This window comes from Oryctolagus cuniculus, chromosome 20, assembly GCF_964237555.1.
Source record: "Oryctolagus cuniculus chromosome 20, mOryCun1.1, whole genome shotgun sequence".
Lineage (NCBI taxonomy): Eukaryota > Metazoa > Chordata > Mammalia > Lagomorpha > Leporidae > Oryctolagus > Oryctolagus cuniculus.
The window spans coordinates 10,907,254-10,929,382 of NC_091451.1; the positions used below are offsets into that span (position 1 = coordinate 10,907,254).

Consider the following 22,129-nt stretch of genomic DNA (forward strand, 5'->3'; position numbering starts at 1 on the left):
CACAAAGCCACTCCCAAAAGCTGTTGTTACTCTTGCCATCATTCATATTTCAATTTCCATATCTGTAAAGAAAATTTCAGAAGGGGAGATTAAACCCCCTTGCTTCTCTCTAAATAGCAAGAGGGAGGGGAACTACCTGTGAGACTGTACCTCACCCTGGGCTGGGGTTTGGAGCTGCAGATAAAAATGATATTTTGTCCCGGTCATCAAAGCGTTTACGGTTTGAGGGGAAGACAGGCAAGGACAGGAAAACCACTGAGCCGAAGTAAAATGTCCTTAATGATGGATGATAGATACAGGGGAGGTTCTGAAAGAGCACAAAAGACAGACTTTGTAGATTCATACAGTTTCCACTTTATTTATTATTTATTTATTTATTTATTTATGTATTTTCCCCCAGAAGCCTTTTGTTTAAGGAATACAAGTTTCATACAATTCGTAAGTACAACTTTAGGAGCAAATTTAAATCCAACATCCAACGTCTTCCTCTTGTGGGAGAACCAAGGCGTAGGCACCCGGGGCCCACCGCCAGGGGGCGCCCGGGGGAACCCTCGGCGTCCTCGTTGCCCGTGGCAACTGCTGTCTTCCGCTGCGGCCTCGGAGGAGCGGGCGGGAGCGGCAAGATGGCTTTGAGCTCCTGGACCAAAGAGCTTATTGCGGCGGAGAAGCTGATGCGGGAGGTGGCCGTCACCACCGGCCCCTCCCTGGAGCTCTGCACCGTCCCCGCCAGCCTGGGCTCCTCGGTGGCGGCCGGCGCGCTGGAGCAGCTCTTTGCCGTGGGTGAGGGGCTGCGGGTGCGGGGAGGGACGTCGTCCCCCGGCGGGTGGCGTCCCCCGGGCCGAGACCGAGCCTTGACATGGGGGCTGGGGAGAGAGAGGCGGCGCGGAGCAGCCGTGACCTGACCAGGCCGAGTCTCCGCAGCCGCTGTCCTGGGCTTGCGCCCTGTGGGCTCACGTGCGTTTGGATTTTTGCATTCGACTTCAGCGAGCTCCTCCTGCCCTCTCTGTGCCGCGGCAAGCTGGAGGGCTGAGAGTTCGTGTGTAGGAGGTTCCTGTTGCGTTAGGCAAGAAAAACCGGACAAAAAAAGGACATTTAGGAGATTGCAACGGAAAATGGCCTTGAAAGGAGCTGGGGCAAACTAATTTTTCGTTAGAAAGCGGAACCTGTAATCAAGTTTCCTAAGTCTGAGATCAGAGTAGTCCAATAAAGGGCGGTTTTTGTTCAGCCTGAAAACCAATGCGGGGTGGGGGTGGGGGGCTCGCTCTTCCACTCTGCCTCACTGGTTCAGAATAAGCCTATTGGTTTGCTACTATGTTACTGATGGTTGGGGCAGTTTCTTATTTCCTTCTTAGAGGAACTAGTTTTATTTCGCAATTCTTCTCACATAGGCTTGCACAAGAATTATCCTAAGGAACCGAAGTTACTTAGGGATATCCACGGTCACTGGCAGTGACCTTCACCTTTGACCCTAGACCACGTGGCCCTTCAACCCTGGTCCTTATGCACAAATAAAAAAAATTAATGGAGCATGTAGCTCTCCAGGTCATTGGCAAGCAGGAAAAATTACTTTTATTCAAGCAGTAAAGAGAGAGAGTGAGTGTGCACAAGCAGTGCCTGCCCCTTCCTACACGCTCGCTCGCACGCTCCCTGCTGTTCCCTTGGTTTGAGTGCTTAGCTCAGAGGGCCCCAGGTTCCCGGGAACTGAGGGTAGGTACGACCGTTGGAGACCATGGCCTTGGAGCCACACCTCCGGAGTTCAAATCCAGACTCTACCACTATCAGGTCAGCAACTGTGCAGTTATCTGACCTCCGAAGTCTTAGATTTCTCCCTTGTGAAATGGGAATTGTCAGAAGGTCATAAGGAGAAAAACAGAGACAATACCAGTCAAGCATCAGTCACATCAAACTCGTTTCACACGGGAAGCTGGCAGGCCTGGCGCCCCGGTAGACCAAGCCCGCACCATGCAGTGCGGATCAGGCCAGGTACCCAGAGCTGCCTCTGTTTCCTCTTCTCTTCCTGCCGTCTCCCTGTGCCGTCTGCTTCTTGTCTTCTTTGTACCTGGCCGCATTTTGAAGGCCTCTCCTTTCCGATGCCTTCAAACAAAGCGTTTGGAAAGCATGAGGGTGCTTCAAAGATGTCACCAACAGGTAGAATTAAAAGATATTATTTTGGGGGCCGGCGCTGTGGCATAGCGGGTAAAGCTGCCGCCTGCAGTGCCAGCACCCCATGTGGGCTCCTGTTCAAGTCTCAGCTGCTCTACTTCCGAATCAGCTCTCTGCTGTGGCCTGGGAAAGCAGTGGAAGATGGCCCAAGTCCTTGGGTCCCTGCACCCATGTGGGAGACCAGGAAGAAGCTCCTGGCTCCTGGTTTCGGAGTGGCCCACCTCCAGCTGTTTTGGCCAATTGGACAGTGAACCATTGGATGGAAGACCTCTCTCTCTCTCTCTCTCTGCCTCCCTTCTCTCTCTGTGTAACTCTGACTTTCAAATAAATAAACAAATCTTTTTTAAAAATAAATAAAAGATATTATTTTGGTGAAAAATATTTGGAACTCATGAACTGTTTTTTCATAATACATTTTTTCATAGACTTTTAAAGACCCCCTAGGATGCACCGATTTTTAAAAATATTTGCACTGACATTAACTTTTATTTCATTTTCCACAAACTTTTTAAGTGCCTCTGTATGTCAATGAATGAAACTCTGTCCACTTCTCCCTTGCCCATTTTACAAATACCCAATCTCATCCCATGCTTCATGTTTTTTAACAAAAGTAAAAATGACAATGGAGGTTTTTTAAAGTTAACTTAAATATGCTTTTTTTAAAAAAGATTTATTTATTTATTTGATAGTCAGAGTTACACAGAGAGAGGAGAGGCAGAGCGAGAGAGAGAGAAAGGTCTTTCACCTGCGGGTTCACTCCCCAAGTGGCCGCAACAGCCGGAACTGCACCTATCTGAAGCCAGGAGCCAGGTGCTTCCTCCTGGTCTCCCATGCGGGTGCAGGGCCCAAGGACTTGGGCCATCCTCCACTGCACTCCCGGGCCACAGCAGAGAGCTGGGTCGGAAGCAGAGTGAGAGTGGGAGTGACCGGGACTAGAACTGGCGCTCATATGGGATGCCGGCACTGTAGAGAGCATTTAACCTGCTACGCCACAATGCTGGTCCTGAGAAGTTTGTCCTTAAGGAGCATAAAATGTATAGCAAACCGAGAAGACTATCACATAGGAAATTACAAGTATGAAAGAGATTTATGTAAAGTACTGTAGGAATTCCGAGGTAGAAGATGGGCCTTGCAGCTGGGGGATATTTCAGCCAGATCATAGAGACATAACCATGATTTGGACAGATAAATAAAAGATTTAATTTTCTTTCTCTTTTTTCCCCAGAAAAATCACTGAAAAGTGACTATTTTAAATGCAATAAAGAAGCTGGAATCTTTCTTAAGGACATTTCTGTAGCCGTGAAGAAATTGGTATCGTATTATCTATATGAGCTATTTTTCTAATCTTTCACTTAGTTTGCTGCAAAAAGTTCATGGAAAATGCATGTGATGAAAAAATTATTCAGGAGTTTCAAAGGATTTTTTCATCAAAATAAACTTCTTTTAATTCCATTTTTTTCCATGAAACTTTTTAAAGTCCCTTGTGTTTCTTCATCAGACTTTCACTTAGCACCAACTCTGTCCAAGAGACTTTAATAGATGAGGAGGGAAACTTCTCAGAATTTTAAAATGTTGTCCTCAGTTCATTTAGTGTTTGCGCCAGGACTGATCCGCTGTAGATGCTACCTGGTTTTCCATGCAGAGCTCTGGGCCCGTGCAGGGAATGAGGACATACTCAGGAAGGGCAGTCTATCTATCTGAGCAGTAACTGAGCTCCCGAAAAGGGTGGGCCACGTGGGCAAATGTGTGGGCCACCAACTTGTAAGCAGTGTTTAATAATCAACAGACAGTCGCTGATTCATAGTGTCTGTGGGGCCAGTGAACCATTCTGTACAAGCAATGCCTTGTAAAACTGGTAAAAAGTTGACATCTGTTCACTGCTTAACTGCTCTTAGCAAAAACAAACTTTTAACCTGGCCCCTATCAAAGACCTGTTGAAGAAGTAGCTAAAACAATGTCCTAGGGCGTTGTGGCAGAGCAAGATGAAGCCACCACCTGTGACACCACATCCCGTCAGAGTACCGGTTCAAGCCCCAGCTTCCTGCTGATGTACCCAGGAAAGCAGTGGAGGATGACCCAAGTCATTGGGCCCCTGCCACCCACACGAGAGACCCGGATGGAGTTCCCGGCCCAGAGAGTCCGCCTGGAACAGCCCCAGCTGTTGCAGCCTTTTAGGGGAGTGAACCAGGGGATAGATGATTGTACTGTTTTAGTGTTGTGAGTTGTTTAAAATGTAACTTAAATTTTCAGGAAGAAATGAGAAGAGCCACAATCGATCTTCTGGAAATTGAGAGCATGGAATTCAGCAGGCTGTACTTCCTGTTGGGAACTCTACCCAATACCATTAACAAGGAAGTGGAAGGTACTTTGGGGGTTATAAGCTGTAGACGTTTAGTTTATCCTATAAGAAAATATGCCAAATACTTTTAAGAGGATGAATTAAATAGCTGTTGCTTGGGTAAATATAATTAGAAAGTGCACACATCACAAACACAAGGAGACCCATCTATTTTAAGTGGAAGCACTCACCATATATAAAACTATGGGATGGCTGTTTGGCAGTGTAGTCAAAAGATGTGGCTTGGTTCACTTGCATCCCATGTCAGAGCGCCTTGGTCTGAGTCCCTGCTCTGTTCCAACTCCAGCTTCCTGCTGATGTGCACCCTGGGAGGCCGCAGACGATGGCTCAAGTACTTAGGGCCCTGCCACTCTCATAGAAGACTCAGACTGGGTTCCAGTTTCTGGTTATTGCCCGGCCCAGCCTGACTGTTTGCAGGTATTTGAAGAGTGAACCGGTAGATGGAGGACCTCTCTCTTTCTCTGCGATCCCATCCCAAGACCTCGCTTTCAGTTCTTTTGGATATACATGCACAACTATTCCTTGGCTTTATGATGCTCTACTTATAATTTTTTGAAGATTTCCCATAATGTTTTCCACAGTGGCTGCACTGTTTCTCATTGCCACCAGCGATGTACCAGGGTCCCAGTTTGTCCATGTCCTTGTCAGCACTTGTTACTACCTGGGGTGTTGCTAGGTTTGGTGTTTTTTGTTTGTTTTTGACAGCCACCATAATGAGTGTGAGATACTATTTCATGTGGTTAAGTTTGCATTTCCCTAAAGATCAGTGATGCTAAACGGCTTTTCCTGTGCTTATTGGCCACTGTTATACCTTCTTTGGAAAGATGTCTGTCCAGGTACTTTGCCCATCTTCACGGGGGCCAGTTTTGTTATAAGTTGTTGTTGAGTGATAGCAGTTATTTGTGCATTAGAGATGCTAACCCCTTACTAAATATGTGATCCGTAAATATTTTCTCCCATTTCATGGTTTGCCTTTTCATGCTGTTGATAGTGAACTTTGATGCCCCCAAATTTGTATTTTTGATGTAGTTTAATTATTTTTCTTGTGTTGCCTGTGCTTTTGGCATCATATCTAAGAAATCACTGCCAACTCCCATGTCATAAAGCTGTCCCGTGTTCTCTTGTGAGAGTTTTATGACTTTAGCTTTCACATGTGGGTCTTTGACCCATTTAGAGTAGAGTTTTGCATTTGGTGGTGCAGACCACTCTGAAGTGTCGTCCGCATCACAGCTCATCACACGCACAAGCAGCCAACCTCCCTCTTTGCCCAGCGCTGATTCTCGTATTTCCTCACAGCAGGTTTTCCAGACAGTACTGCACAATAAATTCTCTACACACGGAAACTCTGTTTCCCAGGGAGCTCAGCGGTGGTTGTTTGGCCTAGCAGTTAAGACACCAGGTGGGATTCCTGTACCCCACCCTGGAGTGCCTGGGTTCCGTGCCCACCTCTGGGTCCTGCTAACACAGACTCTGGGAGGCAGCAGGTGGTGGCTCAAGTTATTGAGTTTGTGCCACCTACATAGGAGACCTGCATTGAGTTACCAGCTCCCATTTTAGCTGGGCTCAACCCCGATCCTTATGGACATCGTCGGAGTGAATCAACACATAATCTGTCTCTTTCCCTCTCTTTCTGCCTCCCAAATTAATTAACTCATTAACTAATATAAAAGAACAACCTTAATAAATGACAAAAATTTAATAGTAGATGTCCCTCTGATCCATCTGTAGCCTCTCGGCTCCAATCTCCACTTCACTGTCTGCGCTGTGGTAGGGGAGCTGGCCCCTAGGCATTGCCCCTTCATTAGCTTTGTCAGTGCAGGGCACTAGAAGGACGCGGAGGGGAGAGGGGCTCTCTTCCTGGCTCCAGTGCGCTCAGACTTGCACACTTACAGTGCATGTGGTTTGTCCAGGCCAGGATCCTGCGGTGCCCAGCGTCTGCCCTTCAGGTAGCCCCCTGGTGGGATGCCACCCGCGAGGGGCCTCTCTGTGAAGGGCTTTCTCTACCTGCCCTGGGGAGCACCGCAGTGAGTTCTGAAGTGTGGCCCCTCTCCTCGGGCAGGTCTTCCAACATGTCGGAGAGCAGATTTCCAGCAGGTTCCAGCAGCCCAGCATTCCACGACCTGCTTTGCCCTCTCGGGTTTGGAAGTGCTGCTTCCTCGAGCACTCCAACTCAGCCCATGGGATGCCATCTGCTCCTTGTCCCTGTTCTCTCTGAATTCTTTAGGGTTCTCTTTGCTTTTTGCTACCCATCACCTCATTACTCTAAACCTGGGTTGCAGTTCTAGTTTTCCTTATATTAAAGTTCCCCTCTTGTGTGTAGTCCTGGGTCACTTAACAATGATGCTACGTCTGGGTGTTGCACTGTTAGGCAATGTTTTTGTTGTTGTGCGAGCATCACAGCACACGTACACAAACCCAGATGGTGCAGGTCAGCCACTGGATACGGTCTCTTGTTGTGATCAGCAGACGTAGTAAACACCAGAAAGATGACAGTGCAGCTGGTGTAGTGCAGAATACTGTTTTACAGCCAACTTTAACTCCAAATTAATGATAAACAGTACAGTAAATACTTACGGCAGTAGCAGAGTCCTCTGTTATCAATGTCAAGTGTGATGTACTCTGCAGAGGTTCTGCACTTTCATATAACCGGCAGCCCGGTAGGTTGGTTTCCACCAGCCTCACCACAAACCTGCGATAAATGCATTGTGCTAGGACCTTCTGGTGGCTACAGTGTCACAAGGTAATAGGAATTTTCAGCATCATTGCAATCCTTTGGGATGCAGTGCATACTGGTGTGTCATTGACTGAGTCTTGTTGTGTGCTGATTGACTGTACTATGGGAATTCTATCTCCTAATTAGACACCATATGGTGCAACAGATTATACAACAATACACTTGGTGTCTAATTTGACAGGGAGATTATAACAAACTGTATGTACAGAGAAAAACAAGACATAGTAGCATCTGCACCAAAGGTAGAATAAAGAGGGTTTCTGTTTTGTTTCCTTTATTTTCCAGATTGGGATCTTTTTATAATCAGGAAAAATGCTATGGAAGTGGAAAATATATGAGCTTCGAAGCTCCCTGATACCTGCTGAATACTTAGCCAAGTAATTTAATTGGCCTTTTGTCATATGGTCTTGGCACCTGCAGCCATCTGCATGGGCAGGGTCTGAGAGCTTGTTAGAAATATGCAGAATTTTTGAACCCCCCCCCACCATCAATATTGTAGCAGAGTCTGCATCTTAACAATATCCTCAGGTGATGTACTCATGTAGACATGTTTGTGTTTGTAAAACTTTGCTACAAAGAGCAGTCTCACTTGTAACTTGGGAGAAGGGGGTGGAGAATTGCCTAGCTCACCCAAGAAAGCTAACAGCCAGTTTCTAGGGAATCTATCTGTGATTTAAAAATGAGTAGTCCAGCATCTTTCTAAACAGGTGTCCAAAATTCCAGTTTCATTCATGGTTGTTCTTAAAAAAAAAAAAAAAAGATTTATTTATTTGAAGGCAAAATTACATAGAGGCAGAGACAGAGAGAGGTCTTCCATCTGCCGGTTCACTCCCCATATGGCCGCAACAGCCAGAGCTGGGCTGATCCAAAGCCAGCAGCCAAGAGCTTCTTCTAGGTCCCCTATGTAGGTGCAGAGCCTAAGGACTTGGTCCATCCTCTACTGCTTTCCCAGCCATAACAGAGAGCTGGGTCGGAAGTGGAGCAGCCGGGACTCGAGCCGGCACCCATATGGGATGCCGGTACTGGAGGCGGCTTTACCCACTACGCCACAGGGCTGATCCTACAATAACTTGTTCTTAATACATTGAGTTTCCCGAAAGGCAGAGTGTGGAGCGATGGCTTTTGCATTATTACGTTTTAAGGGAGCGCAATTCAGAGCACCATGGGATAAGGAGACAGAAGCAAGGAAGAAGAGAGAGCAAAAACAGGGATGGGAAGGAGGCATTATAATGTTTACTGCCGAGGACTGCATCTAAGTAATCATAAGAACAAGTCCTCGAGACCCAGTGCTGCCCCTTCTCAGTACCGCCAGTCACGTGAGGAAGGGGACCAATCTGTGCCTGGACTCCTCTCCGTCATTGGCCCGATGTTAGTCCCACCCTCGCACTTCCGGCTCACGCACGCATGCTCGTTAAGTCCCACGGTACGGGAACAGGAAGGCGTAGGCCGGAAGTGAGAAGTCCTCGCGCGGATCGGAGCCCAGGGTGCAGTCTGTTCAGGGCTTGTGCACAGCCGGTCACGGCTGCAGGCCTGGAAACAAGAGACACGATTAATAGGTGAGAGTGAAAAGAACCAAAGAGGCAAGTAAGAGGCGTCGGATCCAGACACATACTTAGAAGGATATTTCAGCGGCAGGCATAATTTTTTCAAGACTTGAAAAGTCAGCCCCTAACCGTTGTGCGCCCTCTCAAATAATTCAGTAAACTTTACTTTTAAGAATGTGTCAGAGATGCTCGCAGATTAAATCTGCAGGAGATCAATGAAATACAAACAAAAATCAGAAAGACGAATAATGAAATAGAGTTTTTGAAGATGAAAATCATTGAACTGGAAGAAGAAAATGAAGACTTGGGGTAAGTTACTTTTCTTTTTTCTGAAATTTGATGTACTTGATGGGGGTCTGGGAGTGGATGGCGAAAATTGTCCTAAAGGGTTGGCCCTCTGAGGTGAGCCGGGGCGGGGCGAGTGAGGAGGGGGAGGTCACTTTTGGAAGATGACTCAGGCTGCCCTGGCCGGCTCAACCATGGCAGTGCAGGGTCGGAGCGATCCAGAACTGCTGTTTGTGAATCACGCACTGGCTCCGATGCGCCCTGCATGGTGGGTCTTTGGCACAGTGGCTACGACAGCTCCTGGGGTGCTCACGTCCCATGTCGGAGCGCCTGGGTTCAGGTCCTGGCTTCACTCTATAGAGTTCAGCTTCCTGTTAATGCATCCTGGGCGGCAGCAGGTGATGGCTCAAGAACTCAGGCCCTGGATGGAGTGCCTGGCCCTGGCCAAGCAGGCATTTGAAGAGTGAACCAGCTTTCTCTCTCTCTCTCAATAATTGCTTACATAATGCAGAACAGTATTCCCTCCAAAGGTAGAGGCTCAGGATGGATTTAGTTCCCATTTTTGTTTATTTAAATTTACAGACGCCCACCAGCAATGCAAGGAATCTTGCAGGAACCATATTGGAAATGAAACCTCCAACCAGGTCCATTGTATTCAGTTCCTTAAACATATTCAGTCATACTCGCTATCTTCTGGAGGGCAGGGATTGGATTGGCTCCCAGGAGAGGGTTCCACATTGTGTCTGTAATTAAGAGACAAACTATATAACAGCCTATAGCTCAGGATCTCACACCTCTTAGTTTCTTTATTCTTGAGCTGTGTGGTCTCAGACCCCTGGTTTACCTGTAGTCCTTAATTATTCTATCTATAAAGAGGGAGTCAAACTTTGATTACCCTATGCAGATCCTTCTGGGAAAAAAAAAATGAGTTGAAGGGTAGCTCAGTGCTGTGAACAGATTTGCAAAACTAAAGCATAAGTGTCAGAATGTTGGTTTTCTGGAGTGAGGAATGTTCAAAGGGCCCTCACTGCTGGGAGAAAAGCTTGCAAAGCTAAAACAATCAGAAGATTGCTTGGTGCACAGATAGCAAAGCATTCGGGACTGGAGGAGGCCTGAAGGCCTAGGGACACATTTCCCAGACCAGGCCTGAGCACCTGCTCTAGGAGATGCTCCACGACCACACAAGTTTCGGAAATGGAATCCCCGATGCAGATTTGCTCGTGGTGTGTGCCAGCCGCAGTTGCCGGGGAGTGTCATATAAACGAATCTGTTTCTGCACCAATGGTAGGAATAGTAATACCCAGACTGGATATTCCTTTCAACTAGTTAGCAACATCATAGCCCTGCAGATCAGTGATTCTCAAAGTTGAGTGGGCATCTGAAACACTTACCCTGCTTGTTGAAACACATTGCTGAAACCCACTCAAGAACTTCTGAGTTAGCAGACCTGTAGAGTGGAGGGAGGGACAAGAATTTGTGTTTCTAACAAGTGTCTGGGTGATGCTGGTGGAGCTGGACATGGTGAGCGTCTCTTCTTCTGGATGTAGTCCTTGTGTGTGTTCACCCCAGGCCCGAGATTCTGTGTGTGTGCTGTCCCCTCAACCCGTCACAATGCACCAGGCGAGGGTTTCTGCTTCCCTGAGGCTCCTCGGTCCTTAGGTTGAGTCACTCCTGAGGGCTTCCTCTGCTGGGTCCACAAAGCACCCATTGTCTGACACCTTCATCGAGCCTCCCACCTGAGCTGCTTTTCCTTGCATTTCTGTTGCAGAGTTCCACCTCTGCATCATAGACTTCTTGACAGCCTATTTCTATTGTTCTGAGCCTTCAGTCACACACAACCCTTTTGGGTCTAACCCTGGGGACTAGGAGAGGAAAAAGAGCTTTTCTATTCTGGAAACCTTTCAAAATGAAATTGGAGAAAGTGATCCAATTGCCACTCTTGAAAATCTTTGATTGTTAGCCTCGAGGTTGACATTTCTCCCAACATGAAGGTCTTCAGATGGACATGGCTAGCAGTGGATGTGTGACATTAATGACTGCTGAGCTCGGATGTGGCTGCAGCTGGGAGAAGATAAGATGATGCAAATTAGGGCTCGGGCATCCAGTGAACAGCAAGGGTGGAAGGCTGGACGCAGCCTCCTGTTTCTCTGGTGTCTGCCCAGAGGAAGCCCAGCCTTCTCCTGGAGCAGCTGGAGCTGTGGTGGGATAACCACCTTTCTTTGGCTTCACTACCCAGCCCAGTATAGGAAGATAGAAATGGCAAGGATGGCCGGCGCCGCGGCTCACTAGGCTAATCCTCTGCCTAGCGGCGCCAGCACACCGAGTTCTAGTCCCGGTCGGGGCGCCGGATTCTGTCCCGGTTGCCCCTCTTCCAGGCCAGCTCTCTGCTGTGGCCCGGGAGTGCAGTGGAGGATGGCCCAGGTGCTTGGGCCCTGCACCCCATGGGAGACCAGGAAAAGCACTTGGCTCCTGGCTCCTGCCATCGGATCAGCGCGGTGCGCCAGCCGCAGCGCGCCGGCCACGGCGGCCATTGGAGGGTGAACCAACGACAAAGGAAGACCTTTCTCTCTGTCTCTCTCTCTCACTGTCCACTCTGCCTGTCAAAAAAAAAAAAAAGAAAAAAAAGAAAAAGAAATGGCAAGGATGCCCATCAAAACGCTCCTCTGGCCAGATGCCACTGACTTTTGAATCGCTCGACACTGTTAGGCACAGTACCCTGCACTTACTGCCTGACATGTTGGATGGATAGGGTGAGGTGGGTCATCATTTGTCAGGTTGTTGCTTGTTTAGTATTTCCTTCTATTCTCTTCTCAACCAAGTTTAACCATCACAACCACAATTAGTATCCCTTGCAATGTCCTGTTGAATGAGGGCTACCTGGCCAGACAGACTTTCTTTTTTCCTTTTTTCTTTTTAAGATTTATTTATTTATTTGAGAGGCAAATTGACAGACAGAGAGACAAACAGAGAGAGAGAGAGAGATCTTCCATCCACTGGTTCACTCCCCAAACAGCCACAACGGCTGGAGCTGGGCTGATCCGAAGCCAGGATCCAAGAACTTCTTCTGGGTCTCCCATGTGGGTGCAGGGAACCAAGCACTTGGGCCATCTTCCACTGCTTTCCCAGGCCATCAGCAGAGAGCTGGATCAGAAGTGGAGCAGCTGGGATATGAACCAGCTCCCATAGGGATGCCAGTGCCCCAGGTGGAGGCTTAACCTACAATGCCATGGTGCCACCCCCTCAGACTTTCAGTTCCCTTCCTAAGTATGATTCTCTTCACTCTGTGAGCCTTCTTGTGCCCCAGTGAAAAGCAAGAAGAGTTGGCAGGGCGGTATGAGAAGTTTGTCACGGCACTCAACTACGCGTTGGAAGAGAAAGCCACGGCCACTGTTTACATAAGTGAGACTTACACCAGAATCAGCTTTGAGAAAGAAGAAATAGACTCAATAAAAAAATGCATTAAAGAGGCAGAGGAGGAAATAGAAAAGCAAAAAGCAGAGTATTTGACAAAAAAACAAGCTCTGACTGTACAGGTAAATGGCACAATTTATTATTTTTTACAAATACAGAATTGTATAGACTCTGGGGCAGGAAATAGAAAAGAATTTATTTGTCTGTGAGGCTGGCACTTGCTCTCCATGTACTCTGCTGAGAACACTGGGATGGGACTAGAGTGGGAGACCCAACGACCCAGTGAGCCTCTTGGGAGTGACTTTGGTCGTGTCTCAGCTTGTGGTCCCCGGAGAAGAATGTAAGTGACAGGAGCTGTAACACTGAGTAGCCCCTTGCTCACATGCAGCCATAGAGGGATGAGGAGTTTGCCTCCACCTTAGCCAGTTGCCCTTGACAGTCCCCAGGCTGAATCTGTGTTGACAGGACCAGGGAGTGCAGACCAAGCAGACAGGGCCCCTGTCCACAACTGCTTCACCTGCTGAATAAATCAGAGAGGAGTGAGCAGCGTGCAGAGGGGCTACACACAGTCAAGGACGTAAAGAGAAAACCATGTTTTAAGGCCCACAATTTTGTGGGAACATGGATAACTGCTAAATCCTTTTCTGCTCGTGTAGGGACTGGGCTATCTGCTGTGCCATCCTAATTGAAATTCCCCGTTCACTGCCCACTTTCACCATTGCAATTCAATATCGTTCTAAAAGTTTTAGCCAGAGCCATTAGGCAAGAAAATGAAAAAAAAAAATGGTGGGGGGGGAGGATACATATTGGAAAGGAGGAAGTCAAGTTATCATTATTAGCAGATGACATGATCCTATACGTGGAGGAACCAAAAGATTCCACCAAGAGACTATTGGAACTCATAAGAGAGTGGGCAAAATCGCACATCAAGAAATCAACACATAAAAATCAAAAACCTTTGAATATATAAACAATGCCATTGCTGAGAAAGATCTTGTAAGATCAGTACCATTCACAATAGCAACCAGAAAATATAAATGCCTTGGAATAAATTTAACCAAGGATATGAAAAATCCTTACAATGAATATTACAAAGCATTAAGTAAAGAAACAGAAGGAACCAGAAAAAAAAAAAAAAAAAACAAGGAAAAATCTTCTATGTTCATTGGATTGGAAGAATTAATATCATCAAAATGTCCATACCAGTGAAAGCAATTTACAGATTCAGTGCAACCCTAATCAAAATACCAAGGACATTCCTCTCAGATCTAGAAAAAAAAAAGTGTGTTAAAATTCATATGGAAACACAAATAGCAAAGCAGTCTTAAGCAACAGAAACAAAGCTGTTTCAATACCAGATTTCAAGATGTAATACACGGGAGTTATAATCAAAACATCCTGGTACTGGCACAAAAATAGACATGCAAGCCAGTGGAACAGAATAGAAACCCCAAGAACTAATCAACGTCTACATCTACAATCAACTAATCTTTGACAAACAAGCTCAAAACAATCCCTGGAGAAAGGACAGTCTTTTCAACAAATGGTGCTGGGGAAATTAGATCTACACAGGCAGAAGTATGAAACAAGACCCCTACCTTATACCATATACAAAAATCAACTCAAAATGGATCAAGGATCTAAATCTATGACCATCAAATTACTGGAGGAAAGCATCAGGGTAACTCTGCAAGACATTGGCATAGGTAAAGACTTGGAAAAGACCCCAGACGCACAGGCAATAAAGCAAAAATAAACACGTGGGAGTATAAGCTAAGAAGCTTCTGCACTGTAAAGAAAGCTTTCAACAAAGCAAAGAGACAACGTACAGAATGGGAGAAAATATTCACAAATTATGCAGCTGATAAAGGATTAATATCCAGGATCTTAAAAAAAAAAAACTCAAGAAACTCAACAACAAAACAAACAATCCAGTTAGGAAATAGGCAAAGGACATGTACAGGCATTTTTCAAAGGATTAAATTCAAATGACCAATAAAAGCATGAAAAAATGCTCAGGATCACTAGTCATCAGGGAAATGCAAATCAAAACCACAGTGAGGTTTCACCTCAACCCAGTTAGAATGGCTATCACTCAAAAATCACAAAGCAGTAAATGCTAGTGAGGATTTGGGTAAAAAGGCACCCTAATATGCCATTGGTGGGAATTTAAACAAGTACAGCCTAAATGGAAGACAGTATGGAGAGTTCTCAGAAGTCTGAAGAAAATAGACCCACCGTATGACGCAGCCATCCCACTCCTGGGAATTTAGGAATTTACCTAAATGAAATCGGCATATAAAAGCGTTATCTGTACCCTGTGTTTATTGCAGCTAAATTCACAATAGCAAAGATATGGAATCAACCTGGCGGTCTTTCAGCTGATGACTAGGTAAAGAAAATGTGGTATACATGCACTATGTAATACTTCTCAGCCATAAAAAAGAGTGAAATCGTGTCTTTTGCAACAAAATGGATGCAACTAGAAACCATTATACTTAGTGAAATGAGCCAATCTCAAAAAGACAAATATGTTTTCTCTGATAAGTGGAAGTTAATATAGAGTACAAAAAAATTTTTGTTTAAAGATTTATTTTGTATTTGAAAGAGTTCAGAGAGAGAGAGAGAGAGAGAGAGAGAGAGAGGTCTTCTATCCGCTGGTTCACTCCCCAGATGGCTGGGATGGCTGAAACTGCGCCAATCCAAAGCCAGGAGCCTTGAGCTTCTTCCAGTGGGTGCAAGGGCCCAAGGACTTGGGCCATCTTCTACTGCTTTCCCAGGCCATAGCAGAGAGCTAGATTGGAAGAGGAGCAGCTGGGACTAGAACCGGCGCCCGTGTGGGATGCTGGCGTTTCAGGCCAGGGCTTTAACCCGCTGCGCCACAGCGCCGGCCCCAGAGTACAAAAAATTTGTAGGAATAATGGACGTCTTGTGACATGATTGTTGTTTTTAGTCCTTGTTCATACTCCTGTGGAACTGTGATCTTCCTACTTTTTGCTTGTTGAATATGAGGTGGTGAATTAAGCCTATGATTATAGAGTGGATTAAAATGATGTCTTTGCAAAAATTAAAGAGAAAGGAAGGTGGAGGATTAAAGGAGAAGACTGAAGAAGATTGAAGTTCTAAGAAGGTTATCTTCTTAGAACAGTACCTATGAAATCTGTTCTTTTTATATTAATAAAATCTTTAAGAAAATTTAATAAAAAAAACTCCAATGAGTTTATAAAGAAACAAAAAGAAATTCCCACCTGATGATTAAACTCCCGTCTTCCTCGTCCTGCCTCGGTCACCCCAGGAGACAGAGGGCTGTCTCCACATTAGCTGTCCCCAGCAGCAGCCTTTGTTCTCCCTGTGCAGGGCTGGAGCAGACCCCACGGTCAGAGTTGCTGTTGCCCTGTCTGCAGTGGGAATTGGCATAACCTCAGGTTGCAAATGCAGGACACTGGACGTGGGCCTGCCTCATTGCTGTATAAATAGGCAGACAGAGGAAGCCAAAGGGGGTCAGGAGGGCGGGAGGGAAGAAGGAAAGGAAGAAGGGCATGTGTTACATTGCTTGAATCTTGATTCAAATTTAAAGGAATAAAGTGTGGCAGTAACAGTTTGATTCCTCAGGCAGCAAATTCCATGATAAGAGTTGGGCTGTTTGGCAATTCCAATCAGTTCAGCTTCTTTATCCTAAAAAGTGCCTGCCTCGTCAGAAGTAGTTTTCCATGAAAGCTACGCACACTTCTCCCTGAGCGTAGAAAGCCCCGCCCCAGTCCTCCTGCGGCAGGCATTGCCGTATACCTGGTGCAGTCTCTCTCAGCCTGTGCTGCTGCAACACAACACGTGAAAATGGGTAACTTGTAGCTAATGGCAATGTATACCTCACTGTTCTGGATAGCCAGCGAAGGCCCAGTGGGTCCAGAGTCTGATGGGCCAGACTCTGCGTCCGCAACGGTGCCTCAAATGCTGCCTTCTCCAGAAGAGAGGAACACTGGGTCCCCACACAGTGGAAGGAAGGCATGGAAGGGCAAGAGGCCTAGCTAATTTCCACAAAGTCCTTGTCCCACTCCTAAGGACCCTCATTCATGACTTAGTCACCCAAGTCCCCACCTCTTGATGCTGTCGCCGAGGCGGACGGTAGCTATTAAATGGAATTTATAAAATGTGGACTCCCTGGATCTCTTCTGGGGTTGTTACCCTGGGCTGCAGTGCTTGAACCAATTGAAATCTGTCTCAAAAGTCCTGCAGGGCTCCTCTTACTGGGCGAAACCTTTCTTGGGTTTAATGTTAGCAAATTGAAATGGAGAGTTCAGGACAGCAAGGGCCAAAAGGGATCTTACTGCTTTTTGTATTCGTTTTTTATTTATTGAGAGGCAAGAAGGGAAGGAGAGTGTTCCCATCTACTCATGCACTCTGTAGATGCCTGCAGCAGCCAGGGCTAGGCCAGGCCAAAGCCAGAAACTCAATCCAAGTCTCCCAAGTGGGTGGCAGGGACCCAGGCACTTGAGCCACTGCTTGCTACTTGCCGGGATGCGCATCAACAGGAAGCTAGATTGAGAAGTAGAGCCGGGACTCAAGCCCAGGCACTCCAATGCGGGATGCCGGCATCCCAAACAGTGTTTTAAATGCTGAGCCAAATATCTACCTCAGCTTTAGCCACAGCATCGCTGAGCAGCGTCAATATCACCTCCACTGTAATATCACCTCCTCCTCTGGCCAGGACTCTGTGCTCTCTGAATAGCCCAGAGCCTTGCCCAAGTTGGAGTGGCTCACTTACATTACAGGAACTGAGATTATGGTGTCTGTGTGGGCGCAACTGGACGAGGACTTCCAGGATGGGGGAGGGACAGCAGGGGTGGGACACTGTCGCTCGTCTCCACTTCTCCTGGCAACAAGCCAGTAGGTCAGGGGTTGGTTTCCAGTATGAGTCTTCCAGCAGGCAGACTTCACAGGACAGGTTTGTGTGTTTTCATCTCTGCTGTCCCCAAGCGCTAAGAACAACAGTAGCTGTGTGGCTTGTAGCTGGTAGGCCTGCTGTGTTACTTCATCGAATGAATGAGTTTCAGACTTCTTGAGACTTACAGGGAAGTTTTTTTCCCTTCCTTTTTTTTTTTTTTTTTTTTTTTTTGGCTCAGATCAGAATCGCCTCGATAATCAGCGGCCCGGGACAAGCCCAGCCTCGTCTATCTGATCAATTCATCACTTCTGAGCGCCGGGCCCCGTTGGACTAATTTTTTTTCCCCAAAAGATTTATATATTTTATTTTAAGGAGTTAGAGAGAGAGAGAGAGAGCGCGCTCCCATCTACTGGTTCACTCCCGAAATGACTGCATTGGTCAAGGCTGAGCCAGGCTGAAGCCAGGAGCCTGGAATGACATTTAGGTCTCCCATATGGGTGACAGGGGCCATCATCTGCCGCTTTCCCAGATGCATCAGCAGGGAGCTGGATCAGAAATGAAGCATCCGGGGCTTCAACCGGTGCTCACAGGAAACCCCGACCTTACAAGAGCCAGCTTAACCCACTACGCCACAGCACTGGTGCTCACAGGAAACCCCGACCTTACAAGCGCCAGCTTAACCCACTACGCCACAGTACTGGTCCCCCCACTACTCTTTAGTATAAACGTTAAGGTGCAAGAAAGGGAGCCCAGAGGGACTTCCTATAGGGACTTTGCAAACATGAGATCATCTACCTTAGTGCTGTATCAACAGTCTACTGGGACCCACAAGCATTTTCTGAGAAGAACCAGTGTCTCACAGATTCACAACTCTGCCACTTTAACATGGAAGTAGCCACAAACAACACCCAGATAAAGAAGTGGCTTTCCACACCCAGGTGGTGGCTGGATGCTTGCCTAATCCTGGTCTGCCTTCCCAGAACAGAGCCGTAGGCAGGAAGCTTTCCGGGTGGACAGCCGAAGGCCTGCCTTATTTGTTCCCCCACACAGTAAAACTCCCCGGATGCAGAGACCTGGAGAACTCTGAGGTGCAGGCTCCTGTGGGGAGCAATCCGGACTGGACTGAGTTACTGGAATTAAGACTTATTCTATGCATCTGCTCTCCCACAATATGGCGCTGGGAGAGAAGTAAACAGCTTCCGCACAGCTGCCTCCAGTTCAACTAATAAACTGTAGGACTTGCTCCTGATTGGAGGAGAGCAGCGTACTCGGCGTGTGGGCAGCCGAGTTGGGATTGGCAGAGGAGGACTATAAAGGAGGAGAGAGACGGCATGCACCGGGAACATCTATGGGGAACATCTAAGGGAACCCGTGCAGCCCCCGAGAGAGCCGGCCGGCGGTGTGCCGCTCCCCTGCGGAAGTGGGGAATGCGGCCAGGGGGAACTGCCCTTCCACGGAGGTGGAAGGGATAGTAGCCAACCCGGGAAGAACCAGCAGCAAACCCGGGGAAGGCCGAGCGGACGAAAGAACAGCGCAGGGTCCTGTGTTGCTCCTCCACGAAGAGGGGGAGCGACAGGCTCCCCCCTCTTTTCTTCCACTTTTCAATTCACTTCCTATAAGGAAGGAAAAATTTTGCTAGATGTCAGAGACTCTTCAGACCTGTATCATGTCCCCTAACGCGCGTGTGCACGCGCACACACACACACACACACACACACTCTGTTTTGCCAGTATTGTTTCCGTAACTCTGAGACCTTGTAAGAAGGCAGACTTCCTGCTCTCACCCCAGTGTGTTAATGACCACATTTCATTCACGTGCATGTGAGCCCTGGTGTGGAGAAATGGGTGATGACCACGTCCATTCGGAGTAGCAGCTTCTGGCTCTAACGGAGAGCCACCTGTTCATACGTGGTCACAGCTCTCATACAGAACGCAGTGTGCCTTTGCTTCTGCTTAGTTAGCCGCTTTGTTCTTGACCTTCCGCTTTGCAGACAGGTGTGTCCCTTTGACAGAGAGTGGCTCACTTCATTAGGGTCTGAAAAACAATCAGAACATGTTTGAGCTTGTTAAAGTGACAAGAAAGCTGCTCCGTCTTCAGGGATTTTCTTTAGTCAATTTTATTTCCCACTAAATAATGTGAATTTCTGGCCCCCAGACAATCCCTTGGGTCCTCTGTCTCAGCACACTGTAAATGTTGTAAGCATTACTTTATGGTGTTTTACTAGAAAATCATCACAGTGACAAGTGATTTCATAATTCATTATTAGTGGTTTTTCTTATTGTTTTTGAAAGTTTACTATTTCAATATTCTATAATTACAGTTTGGTACTTGTGGTTCACAGTCCTTCATGTGATATTGCCAAAAAAAAAAAAAAAAGTAAACTGTGAAGTTATTTTGCTTTTTACTTGTTGGTGTTCTTAGATTGAGTATGAATTGTTAACAGTTTTTTTAAAATTTCCCAACTGTGTGTGCTAATAGATTTTTAACTAGTTTATTGTGTTTGTCACTACAGATTGAAGAATTCAAAAAAATCTGTGAGCTTAAGAGAAAGGAGACTTACAAAAAGAAGAAAGAATTGGATAAATTACTAGCTAAAATGTCAAAAGTTAAAGAAATAGTTACCATCAGATCAGTGGTAAGAAAAAACTATATTCTCTCAAAGCTGACATAGGTGCCTCAATAAAGAAGGATTTGACTTTAATTTATCTTTTAAAAAAAAATCATCTTTTTACCATTCTAGAAGAATGTCCTTGACATGTTGACCCTTCAGACACTTTGCTTAAACTGTTATAGTACATTTGTGTTTCCTTCTTCCTCAAGAATATGGTGAGAAGAAAGAGAATGCTTAGGTACAAATTGTGTTTGATGGACAAGCTACTGTGGAAATGCTGATTAAAAATACATGTAGAACTAACCAGAGATGATGATGATAGGAAGAAAACTCAAACGGCCGTGGAGGGGTGGGAATTTGGTCTAGCTGTTGAGACACTGATATTCCACATCTGCTCAGTACCTGGCTCTGGCTCTGCAGAGTGGGGAGTGAACTCTCTCAAATAAATGAATCAATATTTTTGAAAATTTATTTATTTTATTTGAAAGTCAGAATTACAGAGAGAGAGAGATGGAAGATCCACTGGTTCATTCCCCAAATAGCCGCAATAGCCAGAGCTGAACCAGTCTGAAGCCAGGAGCCACGAGCCTCTTCCAGGTCTCCCACAAAGGTGCAGGGGCCCAAGCACTTAGGGTCTTCCATTACTTTCCCAGGCCATAGCAGAGAGCCGGGTTGGAAGAGGAGCAGCTGGGACTCGAACTGGCGCCTTTATGGGATGCTGGTGCTGCAGGCAGTGTCTTTATCTGATACGCCACAGTGACAGCCCCTCTATCCTATTTTTAAAAAGAGAAAATTGAAGTTTATGGAGGTGACTACAATTTAAGTGATTAATGTTAATAACACTTCACTAATTAAAACAGAAATGTCTGTTAATCTACCACAATTAATTGAATCAGTGAGTCTTCAGTGTATTTGTCTTAGGTACTTTGATAATCACATGCGAATCGTTACTGGTGCAGCAGTAACACTGAAGCATCCATTTCTACCAGAATGCTGTTTAACCCGTTATCCTTTATACAGGGTGGTGTTGCTCATTATACCGATTATGATATCCAATCACACAACATTAGTAAAATCACTTTTTCTCCCAAATATGTGCATTTAGAGATATCATTCTCTGATTTGAGATTTCAGCGTGGTAAGGATGTTTCAAAATAGGTCCGACTGGGCGGAAAGGGGAATGCAGAGGTTGTGTGAACACACTCCATCCGTGTGGCCTGGGAGTGCTCTGGGGAAGATGCTGTGTGAGTGGCTTTCACCCACAGGCCACTCTCACCCCACCCGGACTCCAGGGCTAGCAGCTTAAATACTGTGTCCAGGGGAGTTCTGTCAGCGGGAAGAGGGATGTCTTGAACCCACTCTCAGCTCTACTCCCTCTCACCCAATGAAGTGGAATCCCCAAAGCTAATGCGTTTGACCTCCCTTTTCTTTTTTTTTTTAAATTTTTTTTTTTTTTTTTTTTTGACAGGCAGAGTGGACAGTGAGAGAGAGAGACAGAGAGAAAGGTCTTCCTTTGCCATTGGTTCACCCTCCAATGGCCGCCGTGGCCAGCGCGCTGCGGCCGGCGCATCGCGCTGATCCAAAGGCAGGAGCCAGGTGCTTCTCCTGGTCTCCCATGGGGTGCAGGGCCCAAGCACTTGGGCCATCCTCCACTGCATTCCCAGGCCACAGCAGAGAGCTGGACTGGAAGAGGGGCAACCGGGACAGAATCCGGCGCCCTGACCGGGATTAGAACCCGGTGTGCCGGTGCCGCTAGGCGGAGGATTAGCCTAGTGAGCCGCAGCGCCGGCCCTGACCTCCCTTTTCTTTATCCCAGAGCAGCAAAATAGCTGTTTCACTTTGAATTTTCTCCATCAATTCTTCCAACTTATAAATCGTGCTAACATTTTCACAGTATTCCATCCTAAATATTGATTGAATATTCAGAAATAAAAATTCTTTTCCATGTGAACATAGCTATCAACTGAAACAAAAGATGCAATTTGTTTTTATTTTATGTAATTCTCATTCTAGTATTCTGGGATATTACTTTGAAGATGATGATGATGGCATTAATTTCTTTAATCTTTTTTTTTAAAGGTTATTTATTTGAAAGTCAGAGTTACATAGAGAGAGGAGAGGCAGAGAGAGAGAGAGGGG

The 22,129-nt window shown here is 46.4% G+C and overlaps 1 protein-coding gene and 1 non-coding gene across 4 annotated transcripts in view; one reads left to right on the forward strand and one right to left on the reverse strand.

Annotated features, from left to right (window-relative positions):
• Positions 1–577: 577 nt before the first annotated feature.
• CCDC175 (coiled-coil domain containing 175) overlaps positions 578–22,129 on the forward strand; it is a 74,504-nt gene continuing 52,952 nt past the window's right edge. For 2 of the 3 annotated variants that reach the window (XR_011384854.1, XM_002719516.5), the window contains exons 1-6: positions 578–780; positions 3,389–3,474; positions 4,414–4,525; positions 8,974–9,109; positions 12,390–12,618; positions 19,892–20,014. Coding sequence is in view for 2 of the 3 variants with exons in the window: in XM_002719516.5 (XP_002719562.3) it covers positions 624–780; positions 3,389–3,474; positions 4,414–4,525; positions 8,974–9,109; positions 12,390–12,618; positions 19,892–20,014 (843 nt within the window). In the remaining variant the exon portion in view is untranslated. The remainder of the gene's footprint in view (positions 781–3,388; positions 3,475–4,413; positions 4,526–8,973; positions 9,110–12,389; positions 12,619–19,891; positions 20,015–22,129) is intronic. The other variant, XM_070065092.1, reaches the window with a different exon arrangement.
• Positions 17,614–17,753, reverse strand: LOC138847344 (small Cajal body-specific RNA 2). The gene has a single exon (XR_011385085.1). It is a non-coding gene; the product is annotated as a small Cajal body-specific RNA 2 (non-coding RNA).